Source organism: Equus przewalskii, chromosome 4 (assembly GCF_037783145.1).
Source record: "Equus przewalskii isolate Varuska chromosome 4, EquPr2, whole genome shotgun sequence".
Classification (NCBI taxonomy): Eukaryota; Metazoa; Chordata; class Mammalia; order Perissodactyla; family Equidae; genus Equus; species Equus przewalskii.
In genome coordinates this window covers 54763746-54785326 of record NC_091834.1, presented here as the reverse complement: position 1 = coordinate 54785326, position 21581 = coordinate 54763746, and the positions used below count along the sequence as shown (strand labels likewise).

The 21581-nt window shown below is 35.2% G+C and overlaps 1 protein-coding gene across 6 annotated transcripts in view; it reads left to right on the top strand.

Moving 5' to 3' along the window:
* Window positions 1-21581, top strand: part of HYCC1 (hyccin PI4KA lipid kinase complex subunit 1) — a 75330-nt gene that overhangs the window by 26663 nt on the left and 27086 nt on the right. For 4 of the 6 annotated variants that reach the window (XM_008535611.2, XM_008535620.2, XM_070615935.1 and 1 more), the window contains exons 2-7: window positions 6171-6249; window positions 12632-12733; window positions 17269-17448; window positions 18537-18617; window positions 19105-19220; window positions 19606-19701. In XM_008535611.2, coding sequence (XP_008533833.1) covers window positions 6199-6249; window positions 12632-12733; window positions 17269-17448; window positions 18537-18617; window positions 19105-19220; window positions 19606-19701 — 626 coding nt within the window. In that variant the 5' untranslated portion in view covers window positions 6171-6198. Of the gene's footprint in view, window positions 1-6170; window positions 6250-7075; window positions 7262-12631; window positions 12734-17268; window positions 17449-18536; window positions 18618-19104; window positions 19221-19605; window positions 19702-21581 lie in introns of those variants that run through there. The other 2 variants (XM_070615936.1, XM_070615934.1) reach the window with 2 other exon arrangements.

Below are 21581 nucleotides of genomic sequence, written 5' to 3'. Positions count from 1 at the left end.
AGCTTTCAAGTTGTGGTTTCAAGTTGGAGTCAAGAAATCTGAGCAATTTTGAAAACTTGTTCAAGTTGCTCAACTAATGTATGTCAGCTTTATTATATTGACAGTAGCTATATATGTGTATAAAATAAGATAGATTTGTTTTAAAAAATTGCTTACAGTTATATGTAAATGCAAGCCATTCATTAACTTAAGAAATCTTTCTCAAATATCTCCTATCTGATGGGTACTGGATTAGATGCTGACAGTGCAACACGGGCAAACCCAGACTTGGTTCCTGCTCTTAAGGCACATACAGTCTAGTTGGTATATTATTTACATATGTTGCAAAAACAGGCTGCCCAGCAAATCTCCACAGCAATAATTTACTTCTTGCTTATATTACCTGTAGGTGATAGTTGATTAGTTGTGGCTCTGTCCACATGTCTCTCATCCCTGGATAAAGGAGCAGCCCTTATCTGGGACATTTGGTTTCCCCCTCACTCTCTGCACTCTATCCACATAGATTTCTTTCTTTTCCTTGAACAAACCTGATGGTTCATTTTCCAGGGCCTTTTCCTAAAAGATTCACTCTGCCTGGCACGCCTTCTCGTCCCCTCTTCTTTTCGTCCTGATTAACTCATACTTATTTAAATCTCAGCTCAAGTGTCAGTTACTTTGGGAAGCTTTTCCTGACCCCAAAGTCTGTTTCAACCTAAATTAATTTAAGGTGATCAGCCAGTATTTCAATTGATTACTAAAAAAAAGGTCAACATTCTTTAGAGGATTATAACAGAAACCAGAGTCTTTACAATATATCATCCACAATGTCCAGTATATATCAAAATTTATAGATATGCAAAGAAGGATGAGACTGATACTCAAGAAAAATGAACAGTCAATAGATACCAACCCCAAGGTGCTCCATTAATTGGATGTAGCAGAAAAAGATTTTAAAGCAGCTATTATAAATATGCTCAAAAATTAAAGTAAAATATGTTTAAAGAGTTAAAGGAAAATAGTATCTTAATGAATGAATAGGGAGTATCAGAGAAAAATGGAAAGTGTAAAAAGGGAACCAAATGGGAATTCTGGAACTGAAGAGTAAATAAATAAATGAAAAATTTCCTGAATGAACTTAGCAGATTGGAGATAGCAGAATAAAGAGGATACATCAATAGAAGTTATCCATTTGGGAGTTCTCTTCTGATTGTTCAGAAGAAATGAGAAGTAGGAATTAAGATCATCAGCTGAGAGTAAGGATGGGGAGGAGATTTTGGAGTTTTGAGGATCAGGTCAACTGTATGAAACAAGTAGGAGAGTGGGAAAGTGAATGGACTATAGGGGAACACTGTGTGATTGCCAGGCAACCTTAAGGGCCCCACTTCAGGTTTTTGGTGATAAATTTTGTGTTATTTTAGTTGTTTTCTCCACCTTATACAGCTGTGTGGGTGCTGACATGGACTAGGTGGAGAGTTGTATTTTACCAGGATTGAATTTTGTCAAAGGAGTAAAACAAGTAAGGGCAAAGGAATTGAGAGAGTATATTCAAAATCGTGATTATAATTGACTAAAGAATTTGAAATGAGTAAGGAGAGAAAGGAGAATATTGGGAGATGACATTAGGTCTTGGTATGATCAAAAGATTTTAGAGTCTAATCTAATGCATAAAAGGGTGTGCTGAAAAGATAGGAGAGATCAGAGTGGGTAATGACAAGGGCAAGGGTGATGGTTCTGTAAGTATCATCTGGGGACCTCTTGGGGGTCCCCATGACCCTTTTATGTGGTCTGCAACCTCAAAACCATTTTCATAATAATACTGGGACTTTTATCTGCCTTTTTCACTCTCGTTCTGAGTATACAGTGGTGCTTTCCAGAGGCTACACAGTAAGTGATGACTAGTGGGATATGTGATTATGTGTTCTTGTATTTTAAAAATTTCTGTTTGGTTTTTGAATACAGTAAATATCAATAAATATGATAAAACTCCATGTATGGTATACTGTAATTTATCCATTGTACTCTTGGTGGACATTTGGTTTGTTTTTAGTTTTTGCCTATTTACAGAAACTCTTGCTGTGAATATTCCTGAACACGTCTTTCAGGGAACATATATCCACATTTCTGTAGGGTATATTTTTATAGGTAGAATTGTTGCTTCCATAGAGTATGCCTGTATTCAAGTTTATAGGATGTTGCCAAAGAGTTTTTCAAAATGTTGTATCAATTTACATCCACACTAGCTGTGTGTGAATATTCTGTTTGCTCCATATCTTTTTCAACACTTGGTATTATCCTTCATTCTAGCCATATTTGCAAGTGTGTATGTGTGTCTATGTGTGTGATATATTTCATTGTGGGTGTTAATTGACATTTCCCTGATGACTAACAAAGTTGAGTACCTTTCATATGTTAAGTTTCCATTTGGATAAGTAACGTGCTTGTTTTTCCTTTTGGATTGTCTGCCTTTTTCTTAATAATTTATGAGTTCTTTATACATACTGGATTATGAGACTTTTGTCAAATATATGAATTGCAAGTATCTTCTCCCACTCTATGGCTTTGCCTTTTCCTTCTCTTAGAGGTATCTTTTGATGAATAGAAGTTCTTCCCTTTTTTTGACCCAGCTTTATTGAGGTATGATTGACAAATGAAAACTGTGTATATTTAAGGTGTACTTGATATTTTGATATATCACAATCAAGCTAATTAACATATCCATCACCTCGCATAGTTATTATTTCCTTTGTGTGTAGTGAGAACACTTAAGATCTACTGTCTTAGCAAATTTCAAGGATACATTATTATTAACTACAGTTACCATGCTGTACATTAGGTTGCCAGAATTTATTCATCTTATAACTGAAAGTTTGTACCCTTTGACCAACATCTCCTCATTTCTCCCATACCCTAACCCCTGGAAACCACCATTTTACTCTCTGTAACTATGAGTTTGACTTTTTTAGATTCCACATATAAGTGAGATCTTGCAATATTTGTCTGCGTCTGGATTATTTCACTTAGCATAATATCCTCCAGGTTCATCATTTTCTTGCAAATGGCAGGTTTTCCTTCTTTTTTAAGGCTTAACAATATTCTATTGTATGTATAACCCACATTTTCTTTATCCATTCATCTGTCAATAGACAGAAGTTCTTATTTTTAATAAAGTCCACTTTATCTTTTTTTTTTTTTTACCTCCTTATGATTAGTTCTTCTGTGCCTATTGTTTAAGAAACCTTTACCTACCCCAAGGTTATGAAGATATCCTCCTATGTTTTCTTCTAAAGTTTTATGTTTTACCTTTCACACATGGATCTGTGATCCATCTGGAACTGATTTTTGCATATGGTATGAGCTAGGAGGTCCTGGTTCTCCTACCCACACCCTATACCATGTATCTGTCTAGTTGACACAGGCCCATTTATTATAAAGGCTATCCTTTTCCTACTGAATTACAGTGTCAATTTTGTCATAGATCAGGTGACCGTGTGTATGTAGGTCTGTTTCTGGCCACTTTATTCTGTTCCACTGGTTTTTTTTGACCCTTATGATAATACCACACTGGCTTAAATACTATAGTTTTAGTTAGTTTTATAATAAGCCTTGATATTTAGAAATCCAAGTCTTCTAGCTCCATTATTCTTCAGATTGCTTTAACTATTCTTGATCCTTTGTGTATCCCTCTTGATTCCTTTTACTCTTTTAAAAATTAGTCTTAATTTAACTAGAGAGTTATTTTGAATTTTTGTAAAATTTTACATTCCAGTTCTCTGTAAATTGATGTAGCATGGTTCTAGTTGTGATAACTTTCTGTTTTAATTTACTAGATAAACAATGGATAAATATAAAACTCATGTGCATTTATATTTTCTTTGCTTCATTTTTCCTCACAAAAATGTATAATATAACAGGATAAAAATAGGTAGATTCAGGCAGAAAGAAAATAAGAGTATAATATAAAACAATAGAAAAGATTAATCCAGGCCTGCTTTTTTGTGGACAGAGTTAGGGCAGAAACTTTGACTCCCATTTTATTAGAATCAAAGCAAAGAGAATCAGTTTTGAGATTCACAGTATCTATAATATAAAAGCAAATCAGTTACTCTAAGGAAGAGTTTTTCCTGGTATTGAAAACTGAAGATGTGAATTTTCTTCTCCGTTGGATTTTAAAGAGGATAACGTGTGATCTAGCAGTGTTTTCAGTAACATTTTGGACATAATTCCAAAGCCCAGTTTATCTGAATGGGCAGTTCTAGAAAATCAGTAATATGGTACAGATATGTGGTTTTCTGATAGACTGACTTGATTCTTCATAAAGGAATGTATAGATACATATATTTTTTTCTTTTTTTTTTTCGCTGAGGAAGATCTGCCCTGAGCTAACATCTGTGCCAATCTTCCTCTATTTTCTATGTGGATCACCTGCCACAGCATGACCACCAGTGAGTTGTGTAGGTCCATGCCTGGGAACTGAACCCAGGCCACTGAAGCAGAGCTCACTGAACTTAACCTTTAGACCCATATGTTGGCCCTTATATATTTTTTTCTTAACCATGTTTTTTGTGGGAATTAGACAACAGAAACCTTAGAATGTATTCTGTGGCAAGAATCTGTGTTGTTCATTAAGGCATATCTGTATGCTTTGATAGACAGCTGAACAGAGGCTAAATGAATTGATATTCTTCAATAATAATAATGCATAGTAATAATACTTTATTGCCAGGTACTGTAATAAGTGATTTATTTGTATTTTTTCATTTAATCCTCACAATAACCCCTTGAAAGTGGGTACCATGGTTATTCCTATTTAATAGATGAAAAAATTAAGTCAAATAACTTGCCCAAGGTTATATACAAGTAAGCAATAGAATCAAGATGCAGTTTCTGGCAATTCTGCCTCAGTTTCTACATGATAATGCTGATGAAAATTAAGAAGCCTAATGCAGGATTTGTGCCAGAATTAGGAGCTTAGGAAATTCAGATAGAGCTAAGGTTTTCCCTCAAGAAACAGTTTCATAGGGCCTGGCCCCATGGCCTAGTGGTTAAGTTTGACACACTCTGCTTTGGAGGCCCAGGTTCGGTTCCCAGGTGCAGACCTAACACCACTTGGTGGTGGCCATGCTGTGGTGGCAACCCACACACAAAATAGAGGAAGATTGGCGGCAGGCCGGTGGCATAGCAGTTGAGTTCGTGTGTTCTGCTTCAGCAGCCCAGGGTTTGCCAGTTTGGTTCCTGGGCATGGACCTATACACTGCTTATCAAGCCAGGCTGTGGCAGGCATCCCACATATAAAATAGAGGAAGATGGGCCTAGATGTTAGCTCAGGGCCAGTCTTCCTCAGCAAAAAGAGGAGGATTCACATTGAATGTTAGATCAGGGCTAATCTTCCTCAAAAAAAAAAAAAAAAACGAGAGAGGAAGATTGGCACAGATATTAGCTCAGGGTGAATCTTCCTCAGCAAAAACAAAACAAAACAAAAGAACAGTTTCTAAGTCTACTCTCATATAGACGGATGGGTGAAGAAAACCACATTGTGCTTTGACAAAAGTTTTGCTTGAGATAAATTTGTTTTGTGTTTCCTTTAGCTTCCTTTTTTTTTTTTTTTCTTATTAATGCTTAAGTAAATCCCATTCTTCTGAATAACTGTTGTTGAATATGGTCATTGTCTTGGATATTATCACTTTTATTTCTGTTTTGTGAATATTAAGGTTTCAGGGAATCAAGTTGCTTCCTAGATAGATTGGTACTGTTGTAAAGAACTGAAATATAAGCAAATTAAATTACTTTAATGCTTTCTAAAAGGCAATTTTGGATGCATGTCTTTTTTATATTTTCACAGTTTTAAAATATTTTCTGCAGTTTTCTTAAGATGCATGATCTATGTGGAATTATTTAATTGACACTAGTGGAACTTGTCCAGTGTGTTTTGCAGCTGGCATTCCTGACAGCTAAATGAAAATTGCAGATCCAATTTCATCATGTTATGATATTTATACTTTTTTCAAAATTCTTGCATTTTAATGCTTGTTTGTGCACATTGGTTTTGAAATGAACCCAGTAATTTATGTTTGAAACTGCTTTAATTTCCCAAAATAAGTAACTAAATTTTATAGGATTACTTCTATCTGTAGTGATCTGGCTACAAAGAAAATATGTTCAAAATTTTAACATTTTTCTATGTTAATTTTCAGGTTGAAGGTTTAGAACAGATGTGGAAAGATGTTCACTTCAGAGAAAGGGGTTGTGGAGGAATGGTTGTCAGAGTTTAAGGTAATATTTACTGTTTTAATATAATAATTATATTCCAAAGAAGGTTTATCTGGGGTTAAATTCCAGTGACTTTTTACTTTTTATGACTGAAAAGCTAAATATCTGTGGAAGCAGAATATGTTCCAACATATCTTAATGATCTTTTCTAGGAAATCAATTCCTTTTTTCTCCCAAGTAGTTCAAAGAGTTTGCTTGTTTTCTTCTCTTCATGACAACACCACAAAGAATGGTTACAGTCTCTGAATGTTGATGTCACTCCCTCCAGTCATCATCAAAGATTCAGTGTTGAAACGTTTCTCCCAATTTGAGGGGCAATGGGAGTAGACATGATCAACAATGAGGAGAAGATGGGAAGCTATTTGCCCAGCTTTCCGCCAGTGGATCTTCATCTAGTTGGCTAACCCAGTGCCTATATAAGGGGTGTATAACTTTGGTTAGTTGACGAAGAAAAGAAAACTTCTGTTTTATTGTCTCATGAACTCTTCTCTCCGGTAGCTGAAATTGCGTTGCTTTAACCAGCTAATTACCTTCTCCTTGTCCTCTGAGTCTCATTGTTACACATAATTATGTGAGCTTCATGATCTGGAACGACAGGAATGAAGGTTTTGGGCTACAACTGTCACTTTTTTGTCCAGCTCAATCAGCCCAAGATCTTTAGGGACAAATGTATAGTCTGACAAAGTCAGACTTACTGGCTTGTTTCAGTGAGAGAGACTACACAACAGATACCATTTGGGCATCTCACCAAACAAAGAAAAAGGTAAAATTCCTACAGGATTTGGAGGAAGGGTGGAGTTTAGAAGAAATTTATTTTGTATTTTGAAGGGCTCAATATAAAGCAGAACTGTGTGTAATGGGATCAAAATCTGCTTTGGACTGTGAAGAGAACCCAGGCTCCTGTTGTCTTGGAAACCACAAAGTTAACATCTCTGTGGAATGTTGTGTTCAGAAACCACTTTTCTACAACTCTGCACCTAGGTGGGAAATCCCCAACCTACTTCTCTGTTTCAAGGTGACTTAGATCCTCCGGGAAGAGTAGGATGTTTCATTCTTACTGATACATGTTTAAACAGAGAAGTTTTTGATATCTATGATTTTAGATAACAAGGCTTCTCAGTGAGTAAGAGTACAGTAGTCAATCAAAAAAAGAGGTTGTTATGACACTTTTCAGCTGCAGTATGCCCTTGAGAGAAGCAATGTTTTCTGTTAATGTTGCAGCTGGCCTTATTTGTCATTGTTATCTCATCCTGATGAATGGCTGGGCAGATTTTTACTTTGTTAGCTTTTATAGTCACGAATTGAATCTCCTTCTGTGGATCCCCTAAGTCATCATAAAGTGATGTAAATATTATAAAAATGTACTCTATATAGTGTCTTCTTCGTATTTTAATAGTTTGATTGAATCTTATATATGCTTTTTTTTCCTGCCAGTGTTGTCTTTGTGAGTAAGTGTTCAAGGTGTTTTTAAGCCTCTTTCTTTCTGCTTCAAGAATGTTTAATATGGTTCATTCTATCACATTTTTTTCTTTTTAGCCACTTGATGGAAGTTGTCAAGTTTATAGTTGAGTACCACGTCTAGGACAAGTTTAGTGGTGAAGTCAAATTTGCCAAAGCAAATATCCAGTTGGCCATTCTTTAATATGGGAGTTGTGGAAAGAAGGCATGTTAAAGGATGGGGCATAGGGGAGGGGCAACTATTAAGGCAAATAATTGAAAATCATGACTGATTCCCTTCCCTTTCCATCTGTTTATTTCCTTCCCTTCCTAGCTTCCATATGTAAGTCGCCTAGAGAGTGCAGTAGTGAGGGGAAGGGGATAATGAAGCAGTATGGACAGCAGTGTGCCCTAGTGTTTGAAGAAGTGGGGGTTGGAGCAAAGGGTTGTAGAGGTGGCATGTAGAAGATTCAGCAGGGCGGTTACATTGGTAGTTTGGTTACTTTGAGCAAATAAGTAAATACATGGAGAATAATGGGAGTTAGGTTTCTTCATGTCTGAGAAAGGAATTAGAATGGAGAAAGACAAGAAAGAACCCTAAGGTGTTGTATTAGAATCAGAGGAATCAGTGTGAACTCATGGGTCTAAATATGTATATGATATATTTATGTATGTGTATCTGTACATAAATGCATACATGTATTTCCTAGCTTTGTTTACTGAGAGAGCCATGAAGCAATGGCACTCCAGTAGCAATGAGTACACCAAACTCCCAGATCTTGTTTTCTAAATACCATCTTCTATTAAAAGAAACTAGGATATGAATAAACAAAGTATGATCTAAGTAATATTTTATCAATATAACATATTATGTGAGTAGTGATATTTTATAAAAATTTTCGTAAATTTAACTCAAGGGTAAGGAAATTTTGCCATTGAGAGGAGGGGAGTGAAATCCTGGGACCTATAAAATAAAAAGAAATTTAATTTTTCTTTAACTCCCGAAGATTAAATTTACCCAATTTTCAATCAGTTTGATATAGCAAATGTTTTAAATTATTGTCATCTATATCATAGCCAGTTTAAGGGAAGTTATTTCCTATTCATTGGTTAATTTAGTAGGTATTCCTGAAAATTATTTTGAGAACATTATTCTGAATTGTGTTAATGTGTGTTGAATTCAGCTCTGTTTATGTTTGATAAAGAGATTAAGGTTATCAGGCAAAATCAGCAACATACTAAATGTAATAGAAGATAGAAAGTTCTTGAGAACAAATTTCTTAAATACTTTTAAAATAGAGTATCTTGTCTTTTGAAATGGTTTGTGATGTTAATTACATATTTTGGTTAAAATATTTAAGAAAGGAAGTTTGGGGGTGTATATATATATTTTAAGAAGCCTCTGCTTGGTTAATTTAATAACTATGGTGCTAATAAGGCCAAGGTCATGGTGATTGATAAAGTGATACGGAGTACATTGGGCTAAGAAGTCAGAGCCATTTGATCTAATCACAATTCTTCCACTAGGTGGTTTTATGATGTTGGACAAATCATATGCTTCTTTAGTCTCAGTATCTTCATCAGAAAAATTGAAGTAGATGCTCTATGAAGATGGTTTTAACTCTACACTGTTCCATGGTCACAGTCTGAACTCCCTTCCTCATAACCTCACTCACTTTCTCTCAAATGCACAAAGGCAACACAATCTGCTTGTGCAAGTGTTGGGTTTTTTTTTGCCTTTGGGAAAATTATTCAGTATCTATTCTAGCTATGGGCCCTTGTTCGTATTCTCTTTATATACCAACAAAGTCATTAGACTGGGATTTCATTATTTAAGATTTCATGAATAGTTCAATCTCTATCTTTTCAAAAATTTATTTGTAAAATATTATCTTTCAGATTGTTTTTCTTATTATTATTCAGATGTTATTGTTCAGATGTTTTTCTTAATACGATGTGTAGATTTATCTAGCAGATTTCCAGACTCCTAATTTTTTCAATTTTCTGGTAGTCACTGAATCTCAATATGTGACTCAAAATCCTATCTTATGTGTGATGTTGTTAAACCAGAGCTGTTTTATTTATTGGTTCTCCACCCATCTGTCTGTCTTCATTAATTCTCCTCCACCCAACCCATATCACCTCCTTACATTTTTTTTTTTTAAAGATTTTATTTTTCCTTTTTCTCCCCAAAGCCCCCAGTACATAGTTGTATATTCTTCGTTGTGGGTCCTTCTAGTTGTGGCATGTGGGACGCTGCCTCAGCATGGTTTGATGAGCAGTGCCATGTCCGCGCCCAGGATTCAAACCAACGAAACACTGGGCCGCCTGCAGCGGAGCGCGCAAACTTAACCACTCGGCCACGGGGCCAGCCCCCAACCTCCTTACATTTTTTAAAAACCGTCTGCCAAACGGTACTTTTATTAAACGTCTGTCTTCTTCAGATTTTGCCAAGACTAATTTCCCATTAGTACTTTTTTTTTTGTCTCCAGTTCTGTCTTCTGAAAAATGAGAAAGCTTAGCTGGTATTTAAGAAGGCCAGTACTTTTGAACTGGTACAGTACAAGAAAATTTAAAGGTTTGCTGTAACAATGTTTAATCCATTAGGCTCCTTTAAATCTTAAGTTTTTCAAAACACTGTTCATAAACACAGCAGTTATATTTTCTCTCCTTCTTTAGACAAAAGTAACTTTTTCCACCTTCACAAAATGAAATAATGACAGAATTGTGATAAAATGTAATAGTTCACTGCACTAATTTTTGGGAGACCCTTCCTCTCATTTAACAGTATTAGCCTAAGTCTAGAATATTTTCTACAGCTTATCTTTTCAGAAAAAGAGCTGTCGTTTTGCCTTTGGCTGTTTCACAGAAAATATTTTACCTCATGAGGGTTAGTTGGTACATAAACTGAAAACTGTAATTCACGTTTTTAATGTTTCGGTTTTAGCCTAGAATAGTATATATAATGTTATAATGATCTTTCTATTCACTAATAGTTTAAGATTTATATTTCAATTCACTTAGTTTTAAATTTTACAGTTAGACACATACACATATATATATAATAATGTAGTTTCATATATAATTCAGATGTATTTCCATTCAGGGGATTAGAAATCTGCTGCTTATTTGACTATGATTTCCTTACATATAAATTCTCCTAGTATTAGGTTACTCTTGATCAAATAATGGAAATGGAATGTTGCCTGGGGATCTTTTGTTACCTGCTTTTGAAATATTGAAGAATGCCCTAATCTCCTCTTTATGTAAGCAGTTGCAGTGGAAGCTTTTTTTTCTGCTCTGGATAATGGTAGAAGGTTCCCAGATAGTTCACATTTACTTACCACTCCGACAAACAAAACTATCTTATTAAATTACAAAAAGCATCTATTCACTTATATATCCTAAGGTGAAATGTGACCTATTTTTAAAGAATCTGCTGAAGTGTAAACAGTGACAGTATTTATTTCTTATTCTGTTCATCCATAATAAATTCCTTCAGCAAAGGATTGAGACCTTGTGCTGAGTGCTGTGGATGGAGAGACAAAAAGATAGTTCTTGACCTCAAGGAGCTGGCAGTAAAGTAAAACTGAATCAAATATCCTTAGTATAAAAAATTATGCCATTTACTTTTCTGTGTTTATTTATGCACACACACACCTGTATATACTAACCATAACCCATTTTAAATCATGAAATACTAGGATATGGGACATGTAAGTAAGAGAGTATATCTTAGACTGACTGTTAACAATATCTTGAGATTATCATTTGTTGATTGATTGATTGATTGAAGTAATTTACATGAGAAAGAATAGTGACTTGGGAGACAGATGTTGTTAAGAAGTATACTCTATAGGGATAGATTTTTTTATCGTATGTTATAATGAAGTGTTTTGTTTTGTTTTCAGATTTCTCTACTCCTTTTACCTAACATGATCTGACTGGAGTTTTCCCTCTTCTCGTTCCTCTCAGTCATGGTGTCCTTTCTGAATGGGTGGTACTGGCAAGCTGTGACTAATTGTCCATGTTGGTTTTTTTTTTAAGATTTTATTTTTTTCCTTTTTCTCCCCAAAGCCCCCTGGTACATAGTTGTATATTCTTCGTTGTGGGTCCTTCTAGTTGTGGCATGTGGGACGCCACCTCAGCGTGGTTTGATGAGCAGTGCCATGTCCGTGCCCAGGATTCTAACCAACGAAACACTGGGCCCCCTGCAGAGGAGCGCGCGAACTTAACCACTCGGCCACGGGGCCAGCCCCTAATTCTCCATATTTTAAATGGCATTAGGAAAACTAGTTTGTTGGTAGCATGGCTATCTTTTTCTCCAGTTCTAAGAGGTTTAAAATTTTCCAGTTCTGTAAAGTAGAAGAGCCTTACCTAACTTAACAGTCACAATATGTAACTCAGGAGTGACTTTGCTAATCTGTGCCTTTAAACATTTGAAGGTTTGAGACATTACTAGATCCTTATACAACATATTTATTAAGAAGCAGGATCAGTAGCGCTAATGAAATTTGTAACTTGTATAATGCTACAAAAAATATATCTCTGGCTTTAGATATGGTTTGTGTTCTCATTTCTAACCCCAAACTGTGATCAGAGATGAAGTGTTGTTAATTTATGTTCCTGTTGATGATAAGAGGATTAAATATATTTTTTGTTCTATTTTTGCAATTTTTTTGTTGAGATATTCACATAACATAAAATTCACTGTTTTAAGGTGAAAACACAGTGGTTTTTAGTGTATTCACAATATTGTGCAACTAACACCAGCATCTAATTCTAGAACATTTCTATTACCCCCAAAAGAAGCTCTATACCTGTTAGTCACTCCTAATTCCTCCTCCCCTCTCCTCTCCCTGGCGACAACTAATCTATTTTCTGTCTATGGATTTGCCTATTCTGGACATTGCTCAAAAATAAGATGTATTTTTTAAAATTTGTTTAGACACTGCCAGAAACATCTTTACCAAATTACGCCACAAATTTGAAAGACAAGAGTTCTTTAGTTTCATCTCTCTATAAAGTTATCCAGGAACCACAAAGTGAGGTAAGTGCTCTTACACATTATTGTGCTGATAGTATTAAGTTGATTGATTTTTAATTTTTTATTGTGCAATATAACATATATAAAAGTAAGAAAAGTATATTTTTAAAGAACTATAATATATATTGTAGAGTGTTTAGCTCATTACCCTTGAGAAATGAAGTAGAAGGTATAAGAGAAGACTATGTTATGTCCAAAAAATGGCAGAGTGAAAAAAAACTATAATAAAAAGAATTCCAGTTTACCATCCCCAGGCCAAGAAATAGAATTATTACCATATTCCAAAGCCATCTCTGAACATGTTCTTCCTCCTCATGTATCTATCTACCTGTCTTGCTGGAGGTAGCCTAGAAAGTTTGGGTCACTACATTCGTTTATTCATTCAGCAGATATTTGTGTGCCCAGTATGAGCCACCTGCAATACTGGGCAACAGAAAATCAAAGATGAATAACACGTGTTCTTTATCCTGAAAGAGGAAAGGGTGAGAAAATAAGTAAACACATGCTTTCAAAGCAATGTTTAACTGAGTCTAGATGGATATGCACAAGTTTTCCAGGTGTACAGGTAAAAGGACATTCCAAGTCATAGGGAGAGTGTATGGAGGCCTGAGAAAATACAAGGCGTTTAAGGAGTGGCCAGTAGTTTGGTACAGCTGGTGCTTTTCCCAATCTTTCCTTCTTTCCTTTTGCCCTCCATCTCATTTCCTCTTTTTGGATAGCAAATTTAATTTGAAAATGATAAAATGATCTGTACTTTAGATTCTAGTGCTTATAAATCTCATCATTCATAGTAGAAATAGAAAAGGATTGGAAATAGTGTGGATAACAAAAAGACATGGCATTTGGAAAAAAGCAAATAGGCTGATATAGTAGTTAACAGGAGAGGATAAGACGATGGTAGGAACTGAAGCTGGAAAGACAGGTTTAGGTGGTAACCATGGTGGGCCTTGAATTCCATAAATAGTTTAGAGGGTTTTTTGCACTGAAGGGATGACTTGATCAGATTATTGTTTTAGGAAGGTGGCTGTTTGGAGGGTAGATTGGAGAATGGAAAAGTGGAAAGCAAGAAGACTAGGGGGCTATGAAAATAGCCTGAGAGGAAGCCCCTGAGAACCTGAACTAGGGCAATGTCAGTGGGAATGGAAGGAGATGGAGCGAAAGGGAGAGATGTGAGGTATGTAATTTTTTTTGTGCTTGAGTTTGGTAGATGACATGATAGGCTCTAACACCGCTAATATTATTATTCACTGATAAAATAACTGTATCCTGGAGTCCAGTCCAATATGGACCTATGTGCCTTTGGGATAAAACTATCAAAACCAGAGTCTTTGGTTGTTTGAGTAGTTTACCCCTTTTGGTGGGAATCTGGAATAACCCAGCTTCTGATTATGCATCATAGATTTTAGGTGCTGAAGAAAAGATTAGGGATTATATTGACAAGCCAAAAACTTTAACTGGAATAACTGACTAGAACAATGATATTTCCTTATCCCTTCCTCCTGCCCAAAGCTTCTTAATTTGCATAGAACAAGGTAGCTTGTTTCCTTGAAGAGTTTTAGTTTTTAAAGTATTTGGTTAGAAGCTGTTTTAAGGTCTTCCATGTTTAGTTGAGAATTATTTCACCAAATAAAGTATACTTATATGCTTTATTAGTATTTTTAACAAATTAAATCTTGTTTATCATTTACTGCTTAGTATTTTGAAAGACTTAAAAGTTATGCCTCTGATGAAGTTGTCTTAACTAGGCTACTCTGGATAGGCTACTCTTTCCCATCTTCTATCCCTGCTTTAGTCATTTAATGGCATTTTTTTTTTTTAAGAGTTTATTTTTTTTTCCTTTTTCTCCCCAAAGCCCCCGGTACATAGTTGTATATTCTTCGTTGTGGGTCCTTCTAGATGTGGCATGGGGGGCGCTGCCTCAGTGTGGTTCGATGAGCAGTGCCATGTCCGCGCCCAGGATTTGAACCAACGAAACACTGGGCCACCTGCAGCAGAGCGCGAGAACTTAACCACTTGGCCACAGGGCCAGCCCCCCATTTAATGGCATTTTTTTTTTTTTAAAGATTTTATTTTTTCCTTTTTCTCCCCAAAGCCCTCCAGTACATAGTTGTGTATTCTTCGTTGTGGGTCCTTCTAGTTGTGGCATGTGGGACGCTGCCTCAGCGTGGTTTGATGAGCAGTGTCATGTCCGCGCCCAGGATTCGAACTAACGAAACGCTGGGCCGCCTGCAGCGGAGCGCGCGAACTTAACCGCTCGGCCACGGGGCCAGCCCCCATTTAATGGCATTTTTATGTCACATTTCTATTACCAGTAGAAATCAATCTCTTGGGGTACAGACTTTTTACATATGAATGGATTGTTGTAAAAGTTCATTTGTAACTTAGGTGTTTCAGAATTCAGAGTGTATTTTAGAATGGAAAGTAGGTACCTGATGATTAGGTTCTCATTAGATCCATCAAAAGTCCATTTAACACAAGAAAATATGTTTGAGGTGCAGTTTTCTCTAATAGTACTGTAAAACCTCCCCACCAAATATAACAATGTTCCCATGAGAAAATACATTCAAGAATTCAAACCAGACAACAGGAACACAGCATGTTCTAATGCTCCGTTGCTTGTCTCAAATATATTCAAAGTAGGTAAGTCAAACACTGCCTGTATTTCCAACATTTTATGTCGGTTTATTCCCTCCTGACATTTTTCAGCTATGTTTATAAAGAGTTCAAAAAGCCTTGGCTCTACTTCTGACCTTCGTGAGCTGTGTGATTTCGATCATAGCAGATAGTCTCTTTGTCTCAGTTTCCTTATGTAGAAAGTATGGATAATGATATTCTACCCTACAGAGTTGTGGGAATTGAACAGGTTCATGTACGTGAAAGTACTTTGCAAGCTGTAAAACACTGCACAGTTACTGGTATTTATCTCTATTGGTTTGATATGCATAATTTCATCTAATCTCATTGCAACATATAATTTCTACATCCCCTTTGAATCTGTCTTCATTTGGTTCTGCTTTCATAAAGCAAAAATGCTTTTAGTTTTGGATTTAAGCTGGTTATAAGGCCTTTTGAAGGCGTTTTGATTAAAATTGATTATGTGTTCATGCAGACTGTTGAATAAATTTTCAACATAAGGTTTCATAATTTTGCAAATGCTTGTTAGACTATATCAGCTGATTTAATCAAAGCTTTTCCAGGTATTTAGAGATGAGGGATGTTACACCACATTACAAGATTATTGATACTGGGCCACAAAGAAATTTTAAAAACTCCACCCTGAAAGCTAACCATCCCCTTAGCAGTCTGTCTTTTTTCCTGCCACCCCTGACTTTATTATTCCAAATTCCTGCCCTAGATGCTTTTCTTGCTGTCTGTGAATGGGGTTACTTTGCCTCTGACCTCTAGTTTCCTGTTACCTTTGCCATGCCACTGTGGACGCCTGTTGCCCTCTAATCACCATGTTGAGAGTGGAAAAAATATTCCTTGTCAGAAGTTAGATAATTTTTCAATAGTTAAGACTAGTTTGACTTATTGAAGTGTAACTTTTGCTATACCTTGTATAAATAATACTGACTTTAATTACACCCAGCTTACATATTTAACTTATTTGAAATCAGAACCTCCACTGTGAATTAGTTTTTGTTCATTACAACTATTGGTAGTAGAAAATCTATTTAGTAAATTGACTTAAATCTATTGCCTAAGTTAGTGAAGTGAATGAACTACACTTCATTGAAAATGTAATATCCTGATGGTTTGAAAAATCAATACCCTGTGAATTTTTTGACATATTTGTTTGACTTGTGTGATGATTGCATATGCTTTAAGGTAACACTTACCTATAAGAGTCTCTTATCTTGACTTTCTAATTTAAAAAAAAGTCTATTATAAAGACACAGTCAGTTGTATTAACTAAATAATGTTAGGGGTGTGGTGGGAGAGGAAAAGTTTATAGATAACTCCAAATCATGTTTAAAACAAAATGACGTCAACGTTTAGGTTATCCAGGGGCCACTAACCATGCTTGCAGTAGGGATCTAGACCTAGGGGCTCTATTATTATTCAGCTACTCTGCACACCAGTCATTGCTGTCAGGTGCTGCCTAGTTATAAGCTCAGGAGGATGATATGACAGTAACTACCTAGGATTCTCATTTCAATTTCTCCAGCCCTGTAGGTAATCATTTATATATTGGCATGTTTTATCAAGAGGAAAGAATATGAAGGAAGAAACTTCTTACAACCTAGCTATTTTAAGAAGTTAAAAAGATAAGGGTTTAATTACAATACTACCTTAGAGTTATAGAATATTAAAGTTTACAAAGTGCTTCCATATACACTTGTTTTGCACTATTTGGCCTTCCACTAGAGTTCAAAGGTTTACTAAATAGCTTAGCAGTGAATAGTTTTCCTCCCCACAAAATGCAAACATTTGTGTATTTCAGTAATTACCATTCAGGGAAAACCTTTTGTATTTCTTATATCACTGTCATTCAAATACAGTCCAATCCTTGAATTAACGTTTTGTCTTTCTTCCAGTTGCTAGAACCTGTCTGTCACCAGCTCTTTGAATTCTACCGCAGTGGAGAGGAGCAGTTGCTTCGATTTACTCTGCAGTTTCTTCCAGAACTGATTTGGTGCTACCTTGCGGTCTCAGCCAGCCGAAATGTGCATAGCAGTGGATGCATTGAAGCTCTTCTTCTAGGGGTTTACAATTTGGTTTGTATTTAATGTAGTTAATAAAATGTTTTTTGGCTAAAGCAAATACGTAATAGCAGCTACTTTTCATTTTAGTAAAGCTAATATTTGTTTTTCATACATCAAGTGACGCATAGCTCCTTCTCCCAAAATTAACTTTATGAAAGTTGAGGGCTGTACGGATGGACATACATATAATTATGTAAATATAGCTTTTTGGATTGATTGAAGACTGAAAATCAGACCGTTTCAGTTCTTTTATAGAGGTATCTGAAAATATCAATGTTGAATTTTAAACTTTTTAAATTTAAAATTCGTTATCTATAAATTGTCTGTTTGTGACCTTCACGAAAAGTTTGGGAGAAAAGATCTAGTCTGGTATCTATCACTAATAATTTCATGGAATCTGTCTCCAGGTTTACACCATTGATTTAACATATAGTTTGTATTACTAATTGTATTTGTATGTTAATTTGTATGGTATTTTAGTTATTTAAAGTTTGTAATGTTTTTTGAGGAAGATTAGCTCTGGGCTAACATCTGCTGCCAATCCTCCTCTTTTTGCTGAGGAAGATTGGTCCAGAGCTAACATTTGTGCCCATCTTCCTCAACTTTATATGTGGGATGCCTGCCACAGCATGGCTTAATAAGCAGTGTGTACATCTGGGCCTGCGATCTGAACTGGCAAACCCTGGGCCACCAAAGTGGAATCCATGAACTTAACTGCTACACCACCGGGCTGGCCCCTAAAGTTTGTACTTTTTAAAATGGAAAAGATATGTAAGGGCCTTTTTCTTGGTGTATTTCATAACTATGTTAATTGATTTAGAAAATGTAACTTTTCACATGAGAAAAATGAGTGATTATGAAGACATTACATCTGTATTTTAGCCATCCTTAAAACTATATGTTACTTACACTTTAAAAGTGGACGGTTAACTCCTGGTGTTTATGGATAACTGATAATGGGTTATCATAGTTTAGGATTTTGATTGACTTCAAAATTCTTTTCTCCTCAGGTATTTTTTTTAGACTAACAATTTAAATTTAGCTTTTAAATTTATGTTTAAAAAATAAATATTTTAAGATATTTTCTTTCACTTTTGTAGGAAATAGTTGACAAACAGGGACATAGCAAAGTATTGAGTTTTACGATTCCATCTTTATCTAAACCATCTGTATATCATGAAGTAAGTGACATTTTTTCTAAGTAAGTTTATTGGTTCTAAGATTTGAAGTTGCTATAAATTAGGGTCTGGTTATTGCAGCAAAAAAATATTGATCAATTTATTAGTACCTTAAAAAGTATAGAATACCATACAAAGTATTTACTATTCCGAAAGTGAAATGGGAAATCAAAATCATTAAACTTTGAAGTAAAACCTGATTGTAAGAGATCTATTGAAAGTATTCATTTTGAAATATTTTTCTTTCCGTCTGGTGGATAAAACTAGTCTAATTTCTTTGTATGGCAATTATATATTTCCGTGGTAGAATTTTTGAAGTTAATCTATTTCTATTTGTGATTTAATTCTTAATTATTTGTTAAATCTTTGAGCAGAAAATTAGTAGGCAGTCTGAATATTTTTATGATAAATGATGCTTATGGCAATCACTCTTAGTGGTATATATATTCTAAATATCACATTTTCCACAGAATGGCTTTTTTTTCTTTAGCCTTCCAGCATTGGGTCCATGGCTCTGACCGAGAGTGCACTATCCCAGCATGGTTTGTCAAAAGTTGTGTACAGTGGACCTCACCCCCAGAGGGAGATGCTGACAGCACAGAATAGGTATACTGTAGAGACACCACCTGCTATCCTACCGCACTGATTTTTAAAAAATTATTTTAGTAGATTTATGAATAATGTTTAATGAGTTGTGTGTAACAATTTTTAAAAAATAGAGTCATTTTATGCAAGAGAAAAACACGTCTTCCTGATTTGTCGCTTACACTGTGCTTCAGGTGTTATCTGGAACACTGAATTTTTAAGATGAGTTTCATATGACTGTTACTTGGGAAGTCTTCTTTTTCCTTTTAGTTTCATATTATTATTGGTATGATTACATTGTACATGTCTGTTCTGTAACATAATCTCTCTCCCCAATGCTTGCTTAGTTATGGTTGACTTCTTAGAATTCTAAAGATTTGTGAATATTGTTTTGGTTTATCTTTAGGTTTGAAGTGTTGACATTCCTTTTGTTGTGTTACAATGCTGCCTTAACCTATATGCCCAGTGTTTCTCTTCAGTCACTGTGTCAGATTTGTTCAAGGTAAATTAAAATTCAAATGTTTTTAATATTGAAATATAGATTGCTAGTTTGCTACATATCTAAGTTATTTTTGTTTTATTTAATCGTTTGTTTAAAACATTAAATAAAATTAATATGAGGCTCAGCCTAGCCAAAACATAATCCATAATTACACCGATTATGGTGGAATTGCTCCCTATGAATGATAGTCACAAAAAACACAATGAAGAGGGTAAAGCTGAATAATATTTCAATGGAATATTTAATCAGAAAATGATCATACTATATAGTTAAAAAGATAAAACTGTTATGACCTTTTGATTTTGGGCATGTGGTTAGTTTCTGTTTTGTTTGCTTTTAAAAATTATTTTATTATGCTCTAATTTGGTAAAAGAAATAAGTAAGAGATGCTGATTTTTAAGCTTTGCTTGTTTAAAAAAGTTGAGCTAAGAGGTTGGTTAAATAAATAATGTAGTCCTTAGGTATACTATGCAAACACTTAAAAATTCCTATTAAAAAGAGTATTTAATGATAGTATATATAGTGTGATTCCAGCATTGACTGAATATGACCAGGATATTAACAAAAATTATGTCTAGTTGGTGGAATATGGCTTAATTTTTTTCCTGTGTGATTTTCTTTTATTCTCTAAATTTTCTATGATGAACATGTTACCTTTTTAAAGCAACTAATAAAAGACATAGAAAATGCCTTTGGTAATTCAAGTAAATAAGGGAAAATATAGAAATAAAAAACTTGTAGAATAATTTAGATTTGGGGAACTTATTTAGAAAATTCAGCTTTGGAAAGTTAGTAAGAGAGAGGGTACATAAAGCAATACTTAGAAATCAAATCAAGACAGAACAGACAAAAAAGCAGAAATTGATACTGAATAGGATAGAAAACCATACAGGACCAGAGGGAGAAGGGAGGTAACGAGGCAAGGGGCTTGTTAGAGACAACAGAGAAGTGAGAGTCTTTCAGATGAGTCCTGAACTGGAGCATAATTACATTTCCTAGGCCTTGGAAGATGGTACCAATGTGCTGTCTCTCCCGCTTACTGAGTCTTTCCACTATGTTTCTTGTTTTAAATCCTTTAAAGGTAGAGGTGCCCAGAGTTTTGAATTTCACAGATCTGTAAAATTTCAAAAAAGCTGGAGCGGGTAGGGTATCTACATAGTGTTGACAACTTCTTATTTTGCCAAGTCATTATATTTTAAATATCTGCCATCCACATTATTTAACAAATGGGGAACTATTTTAGCACCAAAAAGGGGGAAGAGTGGAAGGGAAGGACAACAATTTATAAATTAAAAATAGGATGTTTAGTTTTCCTTGTTTCTTTCCTGTTTCACTATGGTCCAGTGAAAACTTTGTTTTGGACTAAAATGAGTGTAAGGACCAATACTTCAGAAACGTTGGTTTAAGGAATAACTTGATGCAGCAAGTTTCACCTGTAGAACTGAAAACACACTGCAAAACCCAGGTCCTACTCTGAAGTAGCATCTTAGATAGGTAGGACCCAGGAATGCATGTGTATGTATATATATGTCTTTTGATCATGTCATTCAGGCTATATTGGAAGAGTTCATTGCAAGTGGAGAGGAGAGTATCAAAATATCCCATGAGTGAGACAAAGGGGGCCTGACCTAAAGAAGTAGTTGTGGGGAGAAGGAGGAAGGGTGGGATTGAGTCACATCTTGGAAGTATAATCAGGGGGTGAGACTGAAGGAATAAGAGGAGTGTGTAATTATTCCTACATTTAGTTTGAATAGCCGGCTGGATGGTAGTATCATTAAATGAATTTGGATAAATAAGACATACTGTTTTGGAAGATGCTAAGTTTCAGATATGTTGATTTTTAGATATATGGCATAGATGTCACTTTTATCTGTCGTGTC